A 23807-nucleotide genomic window follows, 5' to 3' on the forward strand; every position below is an offset into this window, starting at 1 on the left:
AACAGACTATCTTAATATATAATATAGGCACAACAATGGAGCCAAAAGTACAGCTCTGCCACTGAAGCTACCGGTATCTGTCGCCTGATCTAATTACATCACGTCAAAAAAAAGACTGCAGCGTGGATTTGGATCGATCTTCGATTTCCAGCTGAGCCCCAGACATTTTCCTCGGACTCCTCCCCCTCCTGTCACTTAAACTTTACACCAATTGCAGGGTCGGAAGTCTCTAAGCAGTTTCCTCCGATTGGTGAAGGCGAGTTTGTCCCCCTTTATTTAGCAAGTCCAATATACTCAGAAGACTGCCCGAGTTTCAGCTACAGACAGAGTTGGTTACAGCTCCAAGCGGATTGCGGAGTTTCTTTCTCCCCACAGAGGGAAGGAGAAAAAGTTTGAAGCAAGCTTGCTCCTTGCTATTTTATTTCCTCCCAGTTGCTTAGTGCAGGCGCCTCTCTCCTTTTTTTTGCATGAATCTCCTCAATCCCTTCCTGAAAATGACAGAGGAACACGAGAAAGCTCTCTCAGACGCGCCCAGCCCGACTATGTCTGAGGAGTCGACCGGTTCCCCATGCGGATCTGGCACAGGGTCGGACGCCGAGGATACCAAACCCAGCCACGGCGACCAGGACGATCTGTGCAGTCAGAGTCTGGACTCCAAGAAAGAGGAAGACGACAAGTTCCCGGCGTGTATCCGGGAAGCCGTGACCCAGGTGCTGAAGGGATACGACTGGACGCTAGTGCCCATGCCAGTCCGTGTCAATGGCTCATCCAAGAACAAACCTCATGTCAAACGACCCATGAATGCCTTCATGGTTTGGGCTCAGGCCGCGCGCAGGAAGTTGGCGGACCAGTACCCTCATCTGCACAATGCAGAACTGAGCAAAACTCTCGGCAAACTCTGGAGGTGAGCGGCTCAAGCTCGCGCTTTTAATAAAATAATTCGAGTTGAAGGTTGGCAGTGGAATAGTTAAAGTGCATGGTATTAATTATAATAATCCCGGATTTGCTTAAATAATGATACGCACACGACCGTTTTCAAATAATGTAAATTCATTATTTAATATGGGAAAAACGTGATTTCCGATTTGAAAAGTAGTTACATGATGCATGAATGCAGGTAGACGGCGATTCTCCTGACCACCGTTACTATGCGCGCTTTACTCCGTCTAATCTAATTCCCTGTATTTATTGTATGAAGTACTGCTGAATTTTAATGCGTGGAATGATTAAGGATTGTCTGCAGATAGGCAAAAATAGTCATTACCCCTCGTCAGTATAGTTTTCCCGTGGACGGTGGCTTGCATGAATTGATTGTGCGGCGCACCGGGCAAAAATGAAAGTTGTTGCGCTTTTCTCCGCGATTGAAGTTTGTGTCTATCTGCTGCGGGGAGGGCTGGGAGTCAAAACTAGTTTGGTTAGTTTCATAGAGTGTGTGGGATGTGAGATTGTGGGTGGGGGGGGGGTGAAATGTCCTTCGCTAGTGTTTGTCCCAATCGAACCTGTCTTGGCGCGCGTAATTGAAAGGAGACTTGTCAAAAATCGATCCGATCGGATTCCTTCACAGTTCATTAAGCCTTCTCCCTAGCCTTCCCCCGCCCTCAGCTCCAAAACATTTAGTCTGAACCTGTCCCGGCAGAGACTCGCGGATCCGCCTGAGCTCCGCAGCCAATTGTGCAAAGTTAAAACTTTCCTGGTCGCTGAGGTGCAACTCACTTGTGCCGTTAAGACCCACGCTGGAACAGAAATTTTTGAACTCGGTTGAGGAGATGGCGCACTGTTAACTCTGTGGCTCTCTTGGGCTTCCCGCAGATTGCTTAATGAAGGTGAAAAGCGCCCTTTCGTGGAGGAGGCCGAGCGGCTACGAGTTCAGCACAAGAAGGATCACCCCGACTACAAATACCAGCCGAGGCGGAGGAAATCGGTGAAGAACGGCCAGGGGGAGAGCGAAGAGGGAACGGAGCAGACCCACATCACCCCCAATGCTCTGTTCAAAGCCCTGCAGGCGGATTCGCCGCACTCCGCCTCCAGCATGAGCGACGTGCATTCCCCCGGGGAACACTCAGGTGAGTCAGTAGTCGGAGCAGTGGAGGGAATGAAGGCAACTGAAACATTAACAGTCAGAAGTTAAAGCGAGGAGATTCTGCAGATGCTGGAAATCTTGAGCGACACCCACAAAATTCTGGAGGGACTCAGCAGGTCAGGCAGCATCTATGGAGCGACTGGCCGAGACCTTGCCTGACTTCCTGAGTTCCTCCAGTGTTTTTTTTTTGATGCGTTTTGTCGGAAGTTAAAAGTACTTTTAAAAAATATATTGAGCTGTGTTTTCAGTGCATCCTTGGAGTCTATGACTGTGGGTGGCGAGCTGGAGTAATAAAAGGGCTTGTGCTCTCTTGATTTTTTTAGGACAATCCCAGGGGCCGCCGACACCGCCCACCACGCCCAAAACTGAGATCCAGCCCGGCAAACCAGACCTGAAGCGTGAGGGTCGCCCCCTACAGGAAGGAGGCAGGCAGCCTCACATTGACTTCAGCAACGTGGACATCGGAGAGCTCAGCAGCGAAGTCATGTCCAACATGGAGACCTTCGACGTCAACGAGTTTGACCAGTACCTCCCACCCAATGGGCACCCGGGAGTTCCAGGCACACACCCCAGCCATGGGCCCAGTGCCCAGACCAGCTACACCGGCAGCTATGGCATCAGCAGTACCTCGGCCAGCCAGACAGCTCACCCCTGGTTGTCGAAGCAGCACGCCATGACGAGCATGGCCAGCGAGCAGGGACAGCAGCAACGGACGCACATCAAGACGGAGCAGCTGAGCCCCAGCCACTACAACGAGCAGCAGCACTCGCCGCAGCAGATCAGTTACGGCTCCTTCAACATGCAGCACTACAGCTCTTCCTACCCGTCCATTCCTCGCACCCAGTACGACTACCCAGACCACCAGAATACCAACTCCTACTACAGCCACGCCGCGGGACAGACCACGGGCCTCTTCTCCACCTTCACCTACATGAACCCCTCCCAGCGCCCCATGTACACGCCCATTGCAGACACCACAGGGGTCCCGTCCATCCCCCAAACCCACAGTCCACAGCACTGGGAGCAGCCAGTCTACACACAGCTGACCAGGCCTTAATGACCCACTGGTCTAGACTTGAGCGCACACAAGGTTGTTGATGGGGACCCACAGAGAGGTGCTCCCTGCACTAACGTGAACTGCTGTGAGAAGTGACCAGAGTGTCCTACCACAAAGTGCTTTGCCGTGTCAATTCAGTACTGGTGACTGAACTGACTGCTAAAACAAATAAAACATTCAACATTGCATGACTGAAAGTTAAAGGCAAGTCATTGAATGAACAAGTCTGAACAATCAAGTCAGCTGGTTTGGTCATTTCCTGTGTTTGGACTTATTATTTTGTAGTATTGAACTCCTCTGTGAGGAGAATTTTCTTTAATTTTTTTGAATTTAGTATGTACTGTGTATGAGTCATTGCCATTTGCAGAGTGGGGATTTATATATGTTTTAGCAAATGAAACCTCTTATTTTGAAAGATCAAATGCCAAACCACTTTTGGTAGAATACTTAACGGTTTGCTATTGCCATAAGGCCTATTTTTTTATGAAATAGTATCTTTTTCACTCTATTTGCAATGTCAGTTTTGAAAAAAAAAACATGTTCCTGCAATTCCAGTCAAAAAGTGATCACAGGTCAATGCCAGAATATAACAAGAGGAAGGGATAGGTGAATGTTTGTACCAATTTAAAGCGGGAATGGCAATTTATTTTTACAGTAGAGGTACTGATAGTTTCAGCAGGCCTCCCCACACACAGTGTCATATGCCGTGTTATGGGAAGGAATAGATATTGAGGTGGATTGAGTTTCTGAGCATTCCTGAGCTGAGAACCACATCATCCAAGCATTAGGTAGCGAGTCTGCAGCTGACATCCAGCTTCCTGCATGAGAACTTGTGTATTACAAATACAGGAAATGTCTTTAACCCTCTGAGTGCACTATGTGTTGTGCACATATGCAGTGCGACAAATTCCGCAGTTTTTAAAGTCTTAAATACTGTCAAATCCTCACTGGTGCTGCAAAAATTGAATTGGACAGCATGATGAATACTAGTTACTATCTTATGCAAAGGATTTATCCCCGTGTCTTGGAGAGTCCATTGCTGTTTTAGTGCTCAGCAGGGAAGAGCTGTAAGTGAACTCCCGAAACATGGTTTAAAAACTGTAAACATTATTTATCTTGTAAAGTTTCTTATTAAAGTGCTTTTTTTTACATCTTGTACTTAGTTCTTTACTGTACAGTTGTGTGGATGCTAAAATGGAAGAACTCGACTTTATTAAGCTGATCAGAAATGTGTAAAGACTGGAAGATAATTTTCAAAGAATAAAAGAAATTGCAAATGTAGTTTACAGCATTTGCTAATTGCTTCAGCTACTACTTTTTGCTAACTAGAAAAAATAAAAAAAACTTTTATAACTTTTTTTACCTGATATTTACAAAAATCTCTTAAAAGTTTTCAATCTATTTTCATTATGCTGTGGCATGGTTGAACAGATCGCTTTTTAAAAGAAAAGACAACAGGCATTCAGAAATATATATATTTGTTAACAGTTTTAATGGAAAAGTGTCATAGGGATTCAGTAGTACAGAATTCAGTTACTCTGTAATATGGCTGAAACTCTTATTTCTGTATAAAAGTTGGACATTAAAGTATTTCTGTAACTTAAAACTATCAAATCAGATATTTTGCCTTTAGGTGAGTTTGAAAAGACCTGTCTTTAAAGAAACTTACCTTTTGTACATTATTGTTTGCAATAAAAAAGAAATGTATTAAAATATAATATGTTTATGATCTCCTTGTTACACAAATAAGCCACATTACTGAACATATTAAATAGCTTTATGATCAATGTTTTATATACCCTGTTAAATTAGTTCCCCAGCAAGAGTATTCAAATTTTAAACTATATTCTTCCCCATGTGTATATGTTATCCTTCTTCTTTTGAGGGTTATAAAGATATATATTGACAAAATACCTCTGTCCAGCATTGTTCTCGTAACATCTGCAAAAACATGGATAAAAAAGTTTTGCTTCCAGTAGAAACCTTTGATTTGGACGATGCCTGTCTAATTTGACCATTTGCTCAAACACAATGGGTAGCCCATTAAACTATATGAATCATAAAACAAAATCATGCAAACTGCATAATCTATTCACTAGCTGTTTCTCTAGGCAGTTTTTTCCCAGTAAATGTGCTCATTAATATGCTGGGCAGCCCCATGTGACAGTGCTTGGCCCCATTCACCCTTTGGGTGGTCTGTTGTTATGCAAAATCTGGTGGCTCACCCTTAGTCACACAATTGTCCATAAAACCAAAAAAAAGGCATGAATACAACAAGTTTTAAGTTTTATTTTACAGTCTTACTTTTGGAAACAAAATTAGTTAAGACCAATAAATTTGAACATCCAGTTAGATTATTTTCACTCACACAATTGAACTAATTAATGCTAGGGCTGAAACAAAGTGCTTTTGAAACAGCTTTAACTTGCAGAGTGTTGTATATGGAATACTAAATATCCCTGTTGTATATGGAATACTAAATATCCCTGTTGTATATGGAATACTAAATATTCCTGTATTGTTTAACAAAAATATACTATGTGGCCAGTTATTTGCAGCATCAGCCATCTAGATGCCAAGTCTTTGACAACCGCCCCCATCTTGAATGCAAGCTTAGATTCCCCTACTTTACAAGTTTTGCCAGTTCTCCGTCAGACTGCTAGATGGAGCAAGCTGTGGGTGTTGGATCACTCCTTCTCGACAGAGGAGGAGCAAAGAGGAAAATGTCAGACTACTTTACAGAAGGGAGCTCATTCTTGGCGGAACAGCAAGAGGCACTGCCAGCAGCATGCATTATGCTGTGCATGGCCTTATTCTCCCAATAACCGGAGGCATCGTAGGCTAAGGGGGCAAGAGAGAAACTTAAAACAAAATGAGATCTTTTCTATATCTCTTCCTGCATACTTTTAGCAAACAACACTGCTTTCTGCTTCCACATCTGGGCAATTCAGTGCAGCAAAGTACTCGTTGTTCATCTTGTAGTAATTTATTATACAACATTATTAGAAACCAAATTGGTGAATTGGATTCTGTGGATTCCAATCTTTTCCTTTCTCTTTTGCCTATACCATACTGGACAATATTTTGCCATTTTAGTCAATAAAGGCAGAGTCCAGGTTCAGTAACTTAGCTGTTATGCAGTTAAAAAGATAAGTGATAAAAGTTAGCTTTATTTGCCACCATGCACTGTGAACAAAATCTGGAGTGAAATGTTGACCTTTTTGTCAGTGACCAACACAGTTCCAAGGATGAGCTGGGGGTAGCTCTCAATTGTCGCTGTGCTTCCCATGCCAACAGACCAGGCCCACTTACAAAACTTAACCCTAAACCGAATGTCTTTGGAATGCAGAAGGTAACCGAAGCAAACCCATACGCTTGTGGGGAGAAGGCACGAGCTTCGTACTGACAGTGGAATTGAACCCCACTTGTTGATCGCTGGTGCTGTAAAGCATTGTGCTAGCCACTGCACTGACATGCTGCCCCAGTTCTTCACTGTGTTTTACATCTAGCCAGGGAGCTGGCACCTGATACTCACAGTGTATACAGAACTGATGTAGAAGAGTCTTGTTGTGATAAACGTAAACATCAGGAAATTGCGAACTTACTTCTGAAGCATTAGCCATCAAATCATTTCAATTAAGTAATCTTGAGTGAAGAGGAGAATTTGTTCATGTTTATTTAATGTACACAGATTCTGAAAAAGCTGTTTTTCAGCTACAGGCAGAGACTAACAGATCTATTCGATTTGATGCATTTTAGATAGCAAAGCTAAGTAGGCAACGATAACCAGAACAATTTCGTTTTTGTTCATTCAGGCAGAGATGACTCTCTTGACATGTGTTATTTGACCGAAATTGATTTGGGTGGTTCGCCAGTGATACTACATACACTCAGTTTCCACCTAATTAGGTACAACTGTACACCTGCTCGTAATGCAAACATCTAATCAGGCAACTGTGTGGCAGTAACTCAATGCATAAAAACATGACAACATGGTCAAGAGGTTCGGTTGGTTTCAGACCAGATATCAGAATGAGGGAGAAGCGTGATCTAAGTGACTTTGACTGTGAAATGATTGCTGGTGCCAGACAGGGTGGTTTGAGTATCTCAGAAACTGCTGATTCTCTGGGGTTTCACACTCGAGTCACTGGTTATCAATATAGTTTTGGCCCAAATCAACTCCTGAGAGAAGTGATCAATCTAGGTAATTTTTAAAACAAATTCTGAATTGTGGGCCTGTTTGAATCTGTCAAATAGTGACAGGCTGAGAAATGTAGAGGTCAGTCATTATATCTCAACTCTCTTGAGGTGCACAGGCTGCCATTCCAACATTGTGTCAATACAAGCTGCACAAAGCTTAGGGGAGGTCCAGGAAGTGTCGAAGGAGAGAAGTTCTGTTTCTATTTATCCAGTATAGATTCTATAAGGATGGGGTGTGTGTGTGTGTGTGTGCGCCTGCACTACACTTTCACTACATTAAGGGCTATGGGACTGGTAGACAAAACACTTAACATGCACTGTACACCAGAGATTCATAGCAAAGAGCTACATTTGTCTAAATTTTTGTCAGTGTTACCCTTATTTCAGGAAATGTCACTTAACTTTTAGAACATTCAAAGAGCTCATGTAATATCTCTCTCTGTAGATACTGAAATACAGAATAATGGTTAGCCAATGGAAACACGTTGATTATTGATCTGTGTTTATCCTGATTGCAGGTATCCATAAAGGTCAGGTAAAAATCACCAGGCCTATTTCCTGAGGTGGTGTACTTCAAATTTTATTAAAATATATGTTCAATGGCCACGTCTTTAAGTACATTTCTGCACCTGTTCACTAATGCAATTAACTAATCAACCAATTATGCCACAGCAACTCAATGCATGAAAGCATGCAGACATGGTCAAGATGTTCAGTTGCTGTTCAAACTAATCATCAGAATGGAGCAGAAATGTGATCTAAGGGACTTTGTGGAATGATTGTTGGTGCCAGATGGGGAGGCATCTCAGAAGCTGCTGATCTTCTGGGATGTTCATGCACAACAGTCTCTAGAATCTACCGAGAATGGTGCAAAAAAAAACATCCAGTGAGCAGCAGCTCTGTGGGTGAAAACACCTTGAGGTCAGAGGGGAATGGCCAGACTAGTTCAAGCTGAGAACAGTGACAACTGCTCAAATATCACAATGGTGGTGTGCAGAAGAGCATTCCTGAACCATGAAGTAGATGGACTACAGCAACAGAAGACCAAATTGACTTCCACCCCTGTAAAGTGGCCACTGAGTGTGTATTAAAATAGCTTGTGTCTATTTTAATGTCTAACTGATGGCTAATGGTGGTCTTGACCGTGGTCTGCTGTCTACTGATGCACTGAGCCTGAGTTATGCCTGCTCCCCTGCACAGACCTTAAGCCATCACAAGGTCAGAACAAGGTGTGTCTCTGGCAAGGGTACACTGAACAGAAACAAAGGAAATTGCAAGATTGAAGCAATCTATTATGTATATATTTGTTTGTTTACGTATCATTCCCACAAAGCAGGGGGAGGGGTGGGTAGGAGATTCCACAGGACTATTTCAAAACCACATCATGGGCTAATATTGTAAAAGAAACTTAAGCAATTATCAAAATAAAAGCAGAGACTTTGTTGCCAAGGTTTCTCAAATGGAAGCTCATTGTGTTAGGAGATGAACTTTGATTACATTTATTTTAAATCACATAACTATTCCACATATCTATCAACATCACTTATATGTATTGTCTCTCATTTATACTATTGCCACAACTTTCCTACTTAGCAACCAAATGATAAATATATGGTAGACTGCAAATGGTTTGTACCAATTTTTGATCTTAGATTACAAAAAAAAAGTTGACAAAAGCAAGACCATCAAGATGTGATACTGAAATATTACAGTCTCTGAACCTATGCTGACATTTACACCCTGTGAATAACATAAATGTTACAGACAGGTACAAATTAATTAATTGTAGAGCTTGTAACAAGATACATCTGATCACCAGAGAACAAATCGTTTGTATGAGTCAAGGCTACTGTGAAAGCCTGTGGCAAAATCAGCAAACATGATAAAATTAAAAGTAGGACATAGTAGTTGTGTTGGGTTAAATTAAGATGCAGGCTTAACACTGATGGGTATTTTGTTTCAGAGCGTGAGGAGAGACCTTTTTTTAAAGAAACTAAAATTTATTGCAACGTCTGGATGGGCACAGGAAGAACAGAAGCTGGTCCTGCATCACATAACCTGGGCTATGTAGTTCCACCTTCCACATTCTGTCATTCTATTTTGCAACAACTTCTAATGGCACCACATCAGATTTGTTGCAGAATCCCCAAAACAACAAAAAAAATTGCATTGGAGCCCCAAAGGATGGATTCAGATTGAAAATTAATCCTATCATAGCAATGTTTTTGCTTTGAGAAGCAAAACATACTGTACATTCCTACTATTTGGTAAGACGCATATTTCCATTCACGGAACACCATGTTATTTATAGAATTTTCAAAATGCCACACACGGTAAATTGGCCCAAAATGGCACATTTCCTGTCACAATCCCTGGTTAAAATTCAAATTGATTATTGTTGAAGCACAAACTCCTTGCAGTTGCTCAGATCAATTTCTTCTGTCACAAAATAGCAGCAAGTTCTGCGAGGTAAGTAGGAATACCTGCAAAGAAATGGCACATCTAATACCTACGAAGATTGACAAGGAATAGGAGGAGATAGGGTGCAATGGAGCATACACATCAGGTCAGATTTTTAAAAATCTTTTAACCCAGTACGTTGAACATTTTTTGTAAACTGCAAGAGTTTTGGTCTTTGAATCTGTGCTGGGTATAATGGAAACAATGGCTGCTTTTTTTATTGGCACAGCTGAGATATTAGGCATCCTCAGAACAAAGAATTGTCAGAAAAAGGATATGGAGATAGTGTTCTAAAAAAGAGAGAAAATACAAACACAACATTCAAAAACTGTCACGGTCCCGATCTTCAATTCCCTACTTTCCCCTAATTTCCTTTGATTGTGCCACGGTTCCAACCATTAATTTCCCATTTGCTCTTAATTCTCTTTGATGACGGCACACCTGGTTTCCATCAAGACCTGCAGCTAAGAACCCTGGCTTTACAACCACTAGTTGCCAGATCATTGGTTTTTCCTGTGTGGTAATTAACGTTTCCCAGCCACTTAGGATTGTGTGTTTTAAGTTTTGCTCCAAGTACTGAGATTTACCGTGAAGCCCCGTCTCTCCATGTCAAGATAAGTTTTCTAAGTTCTACTCCAGTTTCAAGTTTTATCTGTGAAACTCCGCCTCCATGTCAAGGCTCCGGGTCAAGATCCCTCCTGTTTGCTGTTCAACGCTCACACTCGCATAAGCATCCTAACTCAATCTCCGTACCTGTGTCCTGCATTTGGGTTTGCCTCGTTCATTGCAACAAAAACACTACACTCGTAACCAGAAAACAGAATACCATTAAATTTTACACAATGTGACCATCATTTGCAAAGCCCGCATTTATTATCTGGCCCTAATTATGCTCAAGAAGATGATAAAGAGCCGCTTTGACCCTTAGAGTTACTCCCACAGTTTTAATTAAGTGGATTTCGGGATTTAGAATCGGCGATGATGAGAAGCAAAACTGAAAATGTGCATTTGCAACATGGTAGGGAAATAGAAGAATAACATTTACGTTTTATGTTTGAAATGTCAGAATATTTTCCATTGCAAATTGGTGAAAGTAGATGAAGCCCAAGTATTGGTTACATATACTTTGAACTTTGATATAGGTCCTCTGGCCCATTGTTGCCCATTGCAGGGCCTGAGGTGTGCATTACATCCCATGTTAGTGTACTGGTTAGCGCAAAGCTATTACAGCTTATGGCGATGGAGTTTGGAGTTCAATTCAACATTACCTGTAAAGAGCCTGTACTTCATTCACCTCAACACTGAACTGACTCCACAACTCACTTACAAATACTCTACAGCTCATGTTAGTATCGCTCACTTATTTTTTTTTATAATTTGCTGGACTTGTCTGCTTTTGCACATTGGCTGTTTGCCAGTCTTTGTTATTTACAATTTTTCATTAATTCTATTATATTTCTTTAATTTCCAGTAAATGCCTGCAAGAAAATGAATACCAAGGTAATTCATGGTGACAGATATGTACTTTGAACACCTGAGCTAGCCCAAGCGAGGATGGTAGATTTATTTTCGTAAAGGATGTTAGAGAAACAGATGGTGCTTAACAGTAAATTAGTAGTTCCTTGGTTATTATTCCCTAGTCTGTTTTTATTTTATATTTCCTTTTTATTTAATTAATTGATTTTAAATTCCCCAGCAGCCATGATGGGATTCAGACACATGCTTCTCACGCCAGTGGGAGCCACGCCAGCGGTCAGCACGGCGTTATTACAGCTCAGGGCGTTCCGGAGTTTGGAGTTCAGCTCCAGTGTCATTCTATAAGGAGTCTCCGTACGTCCTCTCCGTGAGATGTGTGGGTTTTACCCGGGTGCTCTGGTTTCCTCCCACGGTCCAAATGCATACCAGGGAGGTTACTTGGTCATTGTACAGTAAATTGTCCCGTGATTAGGTTAGGGATAATCAGGGTTGTGGGGTTGCTGGGGTGGCAGGGCTCGAAGGGCCAGAAGAACCTCCTCCAAGCTGTATTGCTAAATAAATAGATTAATGAACGTGGCATCCAGTTCTGTAACCTAATCGCTGCACTTCTTCTCTAACCTTTGCTTGTATTGATTGCTTCCAGCACAACTACTTTTCTACCAGCCAGTTCCTGCCAACTTGGCCACAACCCCATTAACCACCCTTATTTCATTACCTCTGCAGTAACCTCGCCTCCTTAACTTCTGATTCAATACGAGTTGCCTTCTACCCTGTCCTAAAAGCTAAAGGATATAAGCAAGGTCTGAAAGGCTTTTACTGCAAATTGAGGTCAGAGAACTAGTATCCCTAAATCTGAATGCCAATATATCCAGCACAATGCAATGCTCCCCCCCCCCATTCAAGACTGAATGAATGCAAACTATAATTGCAGATACCATGTAGTCATCTCGTGTGGGTGTACTGTGTAGGTGTAATAAACAATATACTAGAAGAACTCAGTGGTTTGAGCAGCAGCTACAGGAAGAAAAGAATCTGGGTTGAAATCAGGACTGCAAACACTGTGGAGATGTCAGGGCCAAGTTCAAGCTTCTTGTTCAGGGGCTGGAATCTGCGATTGGAAGTTGAGAGGTCTGAAGCTCACAAACACTTATTCCTCCTGTCTCAACATCCAAGCTAATTAACTACCTCAGTTCAATAGACGCAACACAAACAAAATGCTGGAGGAACTCAGCAGACCAGGCAGCATCTATGGAAAAGAGTACAGTCAACGTTTCAGGCCGAGACCCTTCAGCAGGACTGGAGAGAGAGGTGAGGAGTAGAGTTAAAAGGGGGAGGAAGGGGAGGGAGAAACACAAGGTGATAGGTGAAACCAAGAGGGGGAGGGGTGAAGTAAAGAGCTGGGAAGTTGATTGGTGGAAGAGATATAGGGCTGGAGTTGAGGGAAACTAATAGGAGAGGACAGGGGCCGTGGAAGAAAGAAAAGAGGGGAGGAGCACCAGAGGGAGACGATGGCCAGGCAAGGAAATAAGGTGAGGGAGGGAAAAGGGGATGAGGAATGTTGAAGTGGAGGGGAGCTTTACCAGAAGTTCAAGAAATCTTCATGCCATCAGGTTGGAAGCTACCCAGATAGAATATAAGGTGTTATTCCTTCAACCTGGGTGTGGCCTCATCATGACAGTAGAGGAGGCCATGGATAGGCATATCGGAATGGGAATGGGAAGTTGAATTAAAATGGGTGGCCACTGGGAGATACCGCATTTTCTGGTGAACAGTACATAGATGCTCGCCAAAGCGGTCTGCCCAACCTATGTTGTGTCTCACCGATATACAGGAGGCCACACCGGGAAGACCAGACACAGTATATGACCCCAACAGACTCACAGAAGAAGTGTCACCTCACCTGGAAGGTATGTTTGGGGCCCTGAATGGTAGTGAGGGAGGAGGTGTAGGGGCAGGTGTAGCACTTGTTCAGCTTGCAAGGATAAGTGCCAGGAGGGAGTTGAATGGTGAGGGACGAATGGACAAGGGAGTCACAGAAGGAGTGATCACTGTGGAAAGCAGAAAGTGGGGAGAGGGAATGATGTGCTTGGAGGTGGGATCCACTGGAGATGGGTGAAATTGCGGAGAACTACTTCTCATCTTTTTTTTCTTCAGTCCAGCTGAAGGGTCTCAGCCCGAAAAATCGACCATACTCTTTTCCGTAGATGCTGCCTGGCCTGCTGAGTTCCTCCAGCATTTTGTGTGTGTTGCTTGGATTTCCAGCATCTGCAGATTTTCTCTTGTTTGTTTTTCAGTTCAGTACACTAAAGGATCCCAGTGTTAATGTGAAACCTTCTAGATGCTTTGAGCAAATGCAAATATAGGTATTGAACCTGCTTTGTTATGATACAGCCATGTTCATGAACCAAAATCAGTCACAGGTCAGGTTGTAGCCTATTAGTGTTTCAGTATGATCATGGCTGATCTGACTTTGCCTTAGGCCCAGTTTTTGCCTGATCATTATATGCCTTGAGTTCCTTAATATCAGAAAATTTATCTCAGACTTGGGTACAATTAATGAACTTCCAACCAGCTTTTGGGGTGCCATGGTGACTCGTCAGTTAACACAACATTATTATAGGTTGGGGCATAGGAGTTCAGAGTTCAGTTCCAATGTCATTTGTATATCCTTCCTGTTGAATATGTGGGTTTCCTCAGGATGCTCGGGTTTCTTCCCACAGTCCAAAGATGTACTGGTTGGTAGCTTAATCGGCTATTGTAAATTGTCCCCTGATCAGGCAAGGGTTAGATCGGGGATTGAAGGGCTGGAAGGGCCTATCCTACACTGTATCTCAATCAATTAAAAACCACAATTCTCTGGAATAATTCCAAAGCTTCCCAATCCTCTGACTGTAGAATTTTCTCAACATTATCACTCCCTTTATGCTGAACCCATACATCTTGGTTCTAATTGCCAACTTTAAATGCTTGATTCCCATTGTGGCTTTATATTTCATTGTGGCACGATAGTGTAGAGATCAGCACAATAATACCTTAGTGTCAAAATGGTTGCTATAACGCGTCTAGTGTGGTAGTGTAGTGGGTAGTGCTTGTCACTCTCACTTTCAGTTTCCACCACTGGCTAGCAATCTCACAAAAAGGAGAGCTGAATGTTTAGGTCTCTCCCTGCCAGTACACAGTCTCTCCAACAGCAAACCTCATGTAGTGCCTCCTCGCTGGCGATACACAGAAACTGAACTCCTTTCAGACTCGGGCTGAACTACAGAGGCTGGGGAGGAGGTCTGGTCCCTGTACACGTAGCATGCAGGCCCACCAGTGTGTGGACACACCCTGGCGCTCATGAACCAGATTCCCAGCTATGGGTAAATAGCCCCACCGCCTTGTGGGCAGCTTTGGGATAGACGAAGGCTACAGGATTAAACCCAGACAGAAGATCCGGAGTGGAACTCCTGAGGTGGCTGGACGTCATTGAACATTCTTTCAGCAGTTCCTGCAGCCAAGCTGATGCCAAACATATTGCATCATAAGCTTTCCTTTGGACTACACTGGCGATGCTGAGAGGGGGATCTTGACAACTGGACATCTTAGGATCTCCATACCTTCTGCCCAGGCTTGTGATGATAATCATCATCACCCATTGTCCTTTGAGACAGATGGATACCAATCAACCATAGCACCAGCAATTCCACATTCCAAAGACGTACAAAAAGGACAGGTTATTCCTGAACCCAAGGGGGACCAATATCCTTCTGGCAGGTTTGTTAGAGCTGTTGGGAAGGGCTTAAAGTAATTTGTAAGGGGGATGGAAATGGGATGATAGGGTTGAGGATGGGGCAGTTGGTACAAGTAGATGCAGTGTGTAATAAGACTGTGAGCAGATGACTGGGCTTAACTGCAGTCAGTGGGATGAGTAACACGGACAAAATGGTTGCTGTAACGCGTCTAGTGTGGTAGTGTAGTTGGTAGTGCTCGTCACTCTCACTTTGTAACACGTGTAACACGGGGGCAAAAATAGAAAGGAAAAAATAAAAAAGCAAAAGTAAAAACATAGGACTGAGGTGTTAGAATTCAATGCATGCAATTTATGGAATAAGGTAGTTGATCCTGTAGTGCAATTAGAGAAGGTAGGTACAGTGTTGCAGGCATCACTGAGTCATAGCTGAAAGATCATAATTGGGAGCTTAACATCCAAGGATACACATTGTATAGAAGGGACACACAGGTAGTCAGATGGGGTGGGGTGGCTCTGTTGGTAAAAAATCAAATCAAATCTTTAGAAAGAGGTGACATTGGATGAGAAGCTGTAGAATCCTTCTGAGTATAGTAAAGAAACAGAATGGGTAGAAAGACACTGATAGGGGCTACACGGCGTATGAGCAACAGCCAGAAATAGTCATGGAGATTTCATTATGCAGGTAGATTAGACAATCAGTTTGGTACTGAATCCCAAGAGAGGAAACTTGTAGAATGCCTACGAGATGGCTTTTTAGAGCAGCTTGTGGTTAGGCCCACTGGGAATAAGACAATTTTGAATTGGGTGTAGTGTAATAAACCAGATTTGATTAGGGAGCTTAAGGTAAAGATACTTCTATGAGGCAGATATAATATGATAGAATTCAACCTGCAATTTGAGAAGGAGAAGATAAAGTCAGATTTATCAGCATTACAATGGAGTAAATGAAATTACGGAGGCATGAGAGAGGTGCTGGCCAAAGCTGATTGGAAGGGGACACTAGCAGGGATGATGGGAGAACAGTAATGGCTAGAGTTTCCGGAGGCAAATCAGAGAGAACAAGATTGATACATCCCAAAAATGAAGAAGTATTCTAATGGGAGTATGAGGCAACAGTGGCTGATAGGGGTCATAATGACACATAAAAGGCAAAGAAAAAAAGAAGCCACAAAATATAGCAAAAAATTAGTGGGAAGGTAGAGGATTGGGAAGCTTTTAAAAAACCACCAGAAGGCAACTAAAAAGCCATAATAAGAGAAAACTTGAAATAAGAAAGTAAGCTAGCTAATAATATAAAAGAGGATACCAATTTTTTTCAGGTATATAAAGGGTAAAAGAGAGTTGAGAGCAGATATCAGACCACTGGAAAATGACATTAGAGAGGTAGTAATGGGGGACAAAGAAATTGCAGATGAATTTAATGAATATTTTGCAGCAGTCTTCACTGTGGAAGACACTGGAAATATGCCAGAAATTCATGTGTCAGAGGGCAGAAGTGTGTGTAATTGCTAACACAAAGGAGCAAGCTGAAAAGTTTGAAGGTAGAGTTGATAAAGTCACTTGGACCATTTGGACTACACCTGATGGTCTCAAAAGAGGTGGCTGAAGAGATTATGGAGGCAATAGTAATGATTCTTCAAGAATTACTAGATTCTAGAATGGTTCCAGAGGACTGAAAAATTGCAAATGTCACTCCACTCTTAAGGATGAGGTTTTGGGGTACTTGGAGGCACATAATAAGATAGGCCAAAGCCCTTAAGGAGAAATCTTGCCTGACAAATCTGTTGGAATTCTTTGAGGAAATAACGGGCAGGATAGACAAAGGAGAGTCAGTGGATGTTGTTGACTTGGATTTGACCTCTGACAAGGTGGTGTACATGAAGCTGCTTAACAAGATAAGACTGCATGGCATTACAGGAATGATATTATCATAGATAGAAGATTGGCTGACTGGCAGGAGGCAAAGAGTGGGAATAAAGGGGGCCTTTTCTAGTTAGCTACCAGTGACCAGTGGTATTCTGCAGGGGTCGGTATTGGGACTGTTGCTTTTCATAGGGATGGCAGAATTAATGGCTTCACTGCCACATTGGCAGATGATACAAAGATAGGTGGAAGGGCAGGTAGTGTTGAGGAAGAAGGGAGTCTGTAGAAGGACTTAGGTAGATGGAATATAATGTAGGGAAGTGCATGTTTATACACTTCGGTAAAAGGAAAAAAGGCATAGACCATTTCCTAGATCGGCAGAAAATTCAAAAATCATTGGTGCAAGGGGACTTGGGAGAACAAGGAGTATCTTGTGGAATGAGTGGTGATAAGGAAGGCAAATGCAATGTTAGCATTTATTTCTAGAGGACTAGAATATAAGAGCAAGGGTGTAATGCTTAGGCTTTATAAGGCATTAGTCAGACTGCACTTGGAGTATTGTGAGCAGTTTTGAGCCTTTATCTAAGAAAAGATGTGTTGGTATTGGAGAGGGTCCGGAGGAGGTTAACGAGAATGATTCTGGAGATGGTTAATGTATGAGGAGCATTTGATGGTTCTCTGCCTGTATTCACTGGAGTTTAGAAGAATGAGGGGTAATCTCATTGAAGCTTATCAGATATTGAAAGGTCTGTATAGAGCGGCTGTGATGATGATGTTTTCTATAGTGGGTGAGTCTAGGACCAGAGAGCACAGAATAGAGAAATGTCCATTTAGAACAGAGATGAGAACTTCTTTAGCCAAAGAGCTGTGAATCTATGGAATTCATTGCCACAGATGGCTGTTGAGGCCAAGCCATTGAATATATTTAAAGCACAGTTTGATATGTTCTTGATGAGTCAGGACATCAAGGGTTATGATGAGATAGGGGGGGAGAATCAGATTGAGAGGGATAATAAATCAGCCATGATGGAATGGCAGAGTAGACCGGATGGGCTGAATGGCCTAATTCTGCTCCTATGTCTTATGGTCTTATGGTACAGGTTAGTAGGTTGATTGGCCACATGGGTGTAATTGACTGGTATGGACTTATTCGACTGGAAGAGACTATCACTGTCCTGTATCTCTAAATAGTTTAATCACAATTTCCAAAATGGAAACGCTATGAGGATATCCATTAGAAGTAACTCCCGCTGATCACAAGTGAACCCTTGCTCAATTTGGTTTCGCTTTAGGATTAGCTCACTATCAGAGGATTGAACCGGTATTCCTCAATTCAGAGCTAAATCTTTACATTTTTCAGCTTGTTGATTTACCAGTCAAACAGCGAAGTGCTTTGAAATAACACAATATTACGGTATTATTATTAATATTATTTAAGGGAATGTCTTTGCTCTTTCACCACAGCTGGCTTTCTTCAATAGGCCATGTAAGGGATGGAAGCTCTCCCTGCCTGTTTCAAGATATCAAGAAAGAGGTGTGGACACAGCTCAATGAATCACGAAAACCATTGTACCTTCATGGACTCTCTTTACTTCTTGCTGCCTCAGTAAAGCAGTCAACAATATCAAAGACATGGATATTCTCCCCCCCACCCCACCTTTCAGGTAGAAGATACAAATGCTTGAAAGCACATAGCAATAAGATCAAGGGCAGCTTCTATCCTGCTGAACAACTATTGAACAGTCCCCAGTACGATAAGATGGACACATGCCCTCACAATCTCCCTGATCATAGCTTTTCCCTTTATTGTCCGCCTGCGGTGCACTTAATCTCCAATTGCAACACTACTGAATACTCTTCACTCTATTATTGTTTCCCCCTTGTACTGCCTCCATGTTCTGATGTCACAAACTGATCTGTGTAGATGGCTTGTTCTACATGCGACAAGAATAAACCATTTTACCGTGTGGAACAAGATGTGTTGAGCAGAGCAGGGACAATGTCTGCCAAGATCAGTTAAGCAGCATGGACCTTGGTGAAAAAAGACATGAATCATATATTGGAAGTGAGCCTTTACTAGACATGGTTGAGTCCAGGGAACATGGAAAACCCTGCTGCTCAGTGGAGCAGGTGGCTAGCTCAATGCTATACAGTACCAGCGGCCCAGGTTCAATTCCTGCCACTGCCTGTACGGATTTTTCCCTGTTTTCCCTGTGACCACTTGGGATTCCTCCATGTGCTCTGGTTTCCTCCCACAGTCCAAATACGTATTGGTAGGTTAATTTATCATTGTACCACTGTCCTGGGATTAAGCTAGGATTAAATTGCTAGGATTGAGCTCTGCTCAAAGGTCTGGCAGGGCTACTCTGCACTGCATGTCAATAAATTAATAAATAAATTGAGAATTGGTACCTGTGCCTAATTTTACTAAATCATGTGAGCTCTGTGACGTACCAGCTCACAGAAGAATCACAACCATTCCAAAACCATTCACACACACCAAAACTTCCGACTTGGCACCACCCATTGAACTGTGAACTCTGTGTGTTATTCATGGCATCATCCCACAGGTAGAAGTGAAATGAAATGAATATTGAGTTAATTTGCTTCTAACGTCATTGTTTATGTGCTAAGAATTTGAATCCAAACACAGCTCCAACAGTAAGAGCATTCACTTGGTACTCTGATAGAATTCACAAAGAGTTAAATGACAGGGAATAAAGTGTTAACAACTCTACCTATAAATCTCTATTGCAAAGGAATATTGTCCCATAAAATGGAATTCACTTTTAAATGCACCTTATCTACAATGCGAAACGGAGGCACTAAAAGGATTTTGAAGGTTAACGAGACAGAAGGTATTAACTCCTTGATCACTTGTATCTAAATGCCACCACAAAAGTATTAGAAAGATTAAATAGCTGCAGCACCTTAATTAAAATAACTTTAAAGTGCTTTGCATGAAAACATGTGCAAAACCATTTGGTCAATTTTAAGTTTGGAGCATTTGTTAATTGAAAGTCAGGGAGGAAGATAAATGTTCTAAGGGTTGGTTGGATACAGTCCAAAACACAGTGGAATGTTAAGGTAAGATAAATGGCAAGTAACCCATATTAAACAAACTCTTTTCATCTTTAAAAGGATTTCTGATTTTCATTGCTTAATGCCCACAGCTGGTATGAGGTCTGGAACTGCCCTGTGCTGTAAAACTTAGATAAATAGAGACTCCCTTCCCAGATTCTAATCTCCCTTCGTAAATGTGTATGCATTAATAATAGGTGGTGTACAGGAAAGTGCAGTATTTCAGCCTCAAGGCAGCCATTAAAAGGAGACCAGATCATATTCTTAAGATTTCTATCTAAAGTAAAATGAAGAAAAGGAGGAAAATCAACAATATTAGGTTATTTGTCTGAATAAATGCAATCAGGGTGAAGGCCTTGCTTTGCATATTGATTGCAGTTTGTGAGAATGCTGACCAATATGGAAATTACCATGGTAACACACCCACAGGCCGGCAATCACAACACCACAGTTGTGGTCCTGTAATTAACTACAGCAGCCTTGAATCATACAACATTTAAACAACTGAGGAAGAATTCGCTGGTGATATAAGATCATGCCGGAAGTCACCCTGCCTATATTTCATTGCCATAAGTAATTGCATTAATGTAATTTAGGTTCTTTTTTTCATGAAAATTCTACTCAAGGAATAGGCCATTGCTGTCTAATGGGGAAAAGTCCTGAATTATTTACTGCATAAATGTATTAGGTAAAGTTCTCTCAGCCAAATGACAGAGCAGTTCATTAGTAATGGATCACTGCATCCACTCCTGGAGAAAGGTTTTGTTTAGATCCTCTTCATGCAGACCCACAGAAAGTGATTTCAGTCAAGTACTGTAGTAAAGTTGATCTGTTAACCTATTAAACCCTCAAGCATTGCTATATCGACGTACAAATAGTTAAAGCCTTTGCTCATTGATTGATAAGCACTCAGTCAAGTGAATTAAATTTCCTCAGAAATTCCCAAATTAGGGTGAAACTGAGGAGCTGTTGTGCAATAATAACACATTGGCATGAATTTTATTGACCAGGAGCACATGGCTTTAGGAGTGAAAGAGGGTTTAAATCCAGGGAAACTGACAGAGCAGCACATTATCAATGGATCATTGAATCCAGTCCAGCAGAACGCTTTTGTTCCGATGTTGCAATAAGCAGACCACAGAAAGTGGTCTGGGTCAAGTTCTGTGGGAAAATGTGATCAGCTCCAACTCACTGAGTTCCAAGTTTCACTGAGGCATGACAAGGGTCTTCAGCCAATCTGCTCCCAGGAAGCAGGTTGATATTTTTAGTGTGTCATTGAGGCTGACAGGCAATGATTCGACCTGATTTACAGTTTGTCCTGTGGGGGTGCTGCATTTCTCAGGCAAACCTGGCGGCTGTGGCTGATGCCCAGAAGCATCACCCCTTGTGACTCAGAGGGACCTCATCCATGTGAAACACACCTTAGGTTCAGACCACCAGTAGAATCAGGGGACAGCTGTACTGCCCAGCCTTTAAACTTCTCATCTCCCAGATTTGTGCACAAGACTTGCCCCATCCAACAGGAAGCCAAGCCTTTCGATCAGTTTGATTTGGATATAAAAACTGTACAGTGAAAATTCCACATTGTTGCAGGTAAAGATGTAACCTATCCCCATAAATATCAACACCATTTGACCACTAATGTACTGCACCAAAAACAGAACAGGACGTCTCAGCAGGGCTGCTAAAAGTTATTAAAAGTGGTGCTCATAAAAGAATAGTTGCTAAAAAGAAGCTTCATCAGAAATGTATTAAGGATGATAAAGACAGTGGGGCAGGGCTTTTGTCTACTTGCTCGTCACACCAACAGTGGAGAAGCCCATCAAGAAGTTTTTTTTAGATAGGAATATATGTTCAGTTTTCAAAATGGAGGACACCCTGTATTGTATCTTAACCCCTTTGGATTAAGGTGTGGTAAAGTTAGAATGTAGGCCCAATCATAAATATGACAGAGTTCCTCTTGTCCTTACCTACCCATGAGCCTCTGCATCAGACACATCATCCTCCACAACTTCTGCCACCTCCAAAGGGATCCTACCACTCTCCAAAGAGATTGCTCCCTCCCTGATTCCCTTGTCCATTCATCCTTCTCCCGCCCTCACTTACCCCTGAAGGTGGTCAAAGTGCTACACCGTCCCATTCACTTCCTCACTCATCTCCATTCAGGGCCCCAAACAGTCCTTTCAGGTGAGGTAACACCTCGCCTGTGAACCTGCTGGAGTTGTACGTTGTGTCCCGTGTTCCCGATGCAGTCTCCTCTATGCTGGTGAGACCTGTCGTAAACTGGGGGACGGCTTCATCGAGCACCTCTGTTCCACCCGCCAAAAGTGGAATTTCCCAGTGGCCAAACATTTTAATTCCAATTTGTGTTCCTGTTCCGACATGCCGGTCCATGGTCTCCTCTTGGGCCAAAATGAGACCACCCGCAGGGTGAAGGGGCAACACCTGATATTCTATCTAGGCAGTTTCCAACCTAGATATTGATAGCATGAATATTGAGTTCTCCTTCCCATAAAAACAATTATCCCCTCCCCCTGCCCTCTTCTATTCCCCACTCTGGCCCTTCACCTCTTCTCACTTGCTTATCACCTCATCCTGGGTCCCCTCCTCTTTCCCTTTATCCTATGATCCACTCTCCTCTGCTATTTGATTCCTCCTTCTCCAGCCCTTTATTTTCCCTCTCCACTGGCTTTACCTACCACCTTCCAGGTATCTTCCCTCCCCTCCCTCCAACTTTTTATTCTGGCATCTTCCCCCTTCCTTTCCAGTCCTGACGAAGGTCACGTCCTGACACATCTAATATGTGCGATAAATCTATGGTTTATTCGTTTCCATAGATGCTGTCTGACCTGCTCAGTTCCTCCTGCAGTTTGTGTTTGTTGCTTTATCATCACAAATTATTTTACTGCATGGTGTATTTCCACTGCTGATAATTGGAGTGGAGAATGCAGAGCATGAACGAAACAAGAAATCTCTCTGAAGTGAGATGCAGCAAAAATGCTTAGGAACCTGTGCCCTATGCAGTGGAGACCACCCTAGATCAGAGATTTGTTTGTCCATCTATGTTGTGAGGGCACTTACCAATGCTCCAGCCACGCACAAGGCTGCTAACTCTCAATATAAGGCCCATAATTATACCATTCCAGCTAGTTTGATAGATTTGTTGAATTGTCAGCTGAAGTGTTAAAGGAAAACCAAGCAGAAGCAAAAGAGAAAACATTGGCACTGATTGATTTTCCCTAACGAAATACCCTTTTAAATTAGCAACCAGGAGAGTGACCCTGAAGTTGGTGACTATTCTCAAAGTGGACTGAGAAGAATTTAATGAATGGTGCATTAGAAATTAGTGTAGCTCATTTAAAGCATCCAATAAACTATATATAATAATGACATTGATTTGACTTGATCATGATAGAGTTCGATTTCTGTCATTTCATATATTCATGTTTTAGGATCTGGGCATTACCAGCAAGACCATCTATCCCGAGTTGTCCTTGAGCAGGTGATGGTGAACAATCTTCTTGACGTGCCACAGTCATTTTGATGTTTTTCTGCAGTCCTTTTGGGGAGCGAGTTCCAGAATTTGTATCCAGGATGGTGAAAGATGTTTTTCCAAGTCAGGATGGAATGTGATTTGGAGGGGAACCTGTTGTTCCTAAGCTCATGACCACACTGGTTAACATTAAATATCTGGGCAGCATGGTAGTGAAGTGGTTAGTGCACCACTCTGCAGCGCCAGCAATCCGGGTTCAGTTGCCACCACTGCCTGTAAAGAGCTTGTATGTTCTCCCTGTGATCACATGGGGTTCCTCCAGGTGCTGCTGTTTCCCTCCACAGTCCAAAAACGTGTGGGTTAG

At 42.6% G+C, this 23807-nt stretch overlaps 1 protein-coding gene across 1 annotated transcript; it reads left to right on the forward strand.

Annotated features, from left to right (window-relative positions):
- Positions 1 to 318: 318 nt before the first annotated feature.
- Positions 319 to 4844, forward strand: sox9a (SRY-box transcription factor 9a). Its single transcript, XM_059948452.1, has 3 exons — positions 319 to 904; positions 1810 to 2063; positions 2404 to 4844. The coding sequence occupies exons 1-3, from the start codon at positions 468 to 470 to the stop codon at positions 3135 to 3137; spliced, it is 1425 nt and encodes a 474-aa protein (XP_059804435.1). The 5' UTR covers positions 319 to 467; the 3' UTR covers positions 3138 to 4844.
- Positions 4845 to 23807: the final 18963 nt, after the last annotated feature.

The sequence above is a fragment of the Hypanus sabinus genome, chromosome 23 (genome assembly GCF_030144855.1).
Source record: "Hypanus sabinus isolate sHypSab1 chromosome 23, sHypSab1.hap1, whole genome shotgun sequence".
Classification (NCBI taxonomy): domain Eukaryota; kingdom Metazoa; phylum Chordata; class Chondrichthyes; order Myliobatiformes; family Dasyatidae; genus Hypanus; species Hypanus sabinus.

What these genes read in the sequence shown, in the direction of transcription:
- sox9a (XM_059948452.1), top strand. Translation starts at nt 468, where the DNA reads ATGAATCTCCTCAATCCCTTCCTGAAAATGACAGAGGAACACGAGAAA. An exon ending in ACTCTCGGCAAACTCTGGAG is followed by an intron (nt 905 to 1,809) that starts GTGAGCGGCTCA and finishes GGCTTCCCGCAG; the next exon opens with ATTGCTTAATGAAGGTGAAA. An exon ending in TTCCCCCGGGGAACACTCAG is followed by an intron (nt 2,064 to 2,403) that starts GTGAGTCAGTAG and finishes TGATTTTTTTAG; the next exon opens with GACAATCCCAGGGGCCGCCG.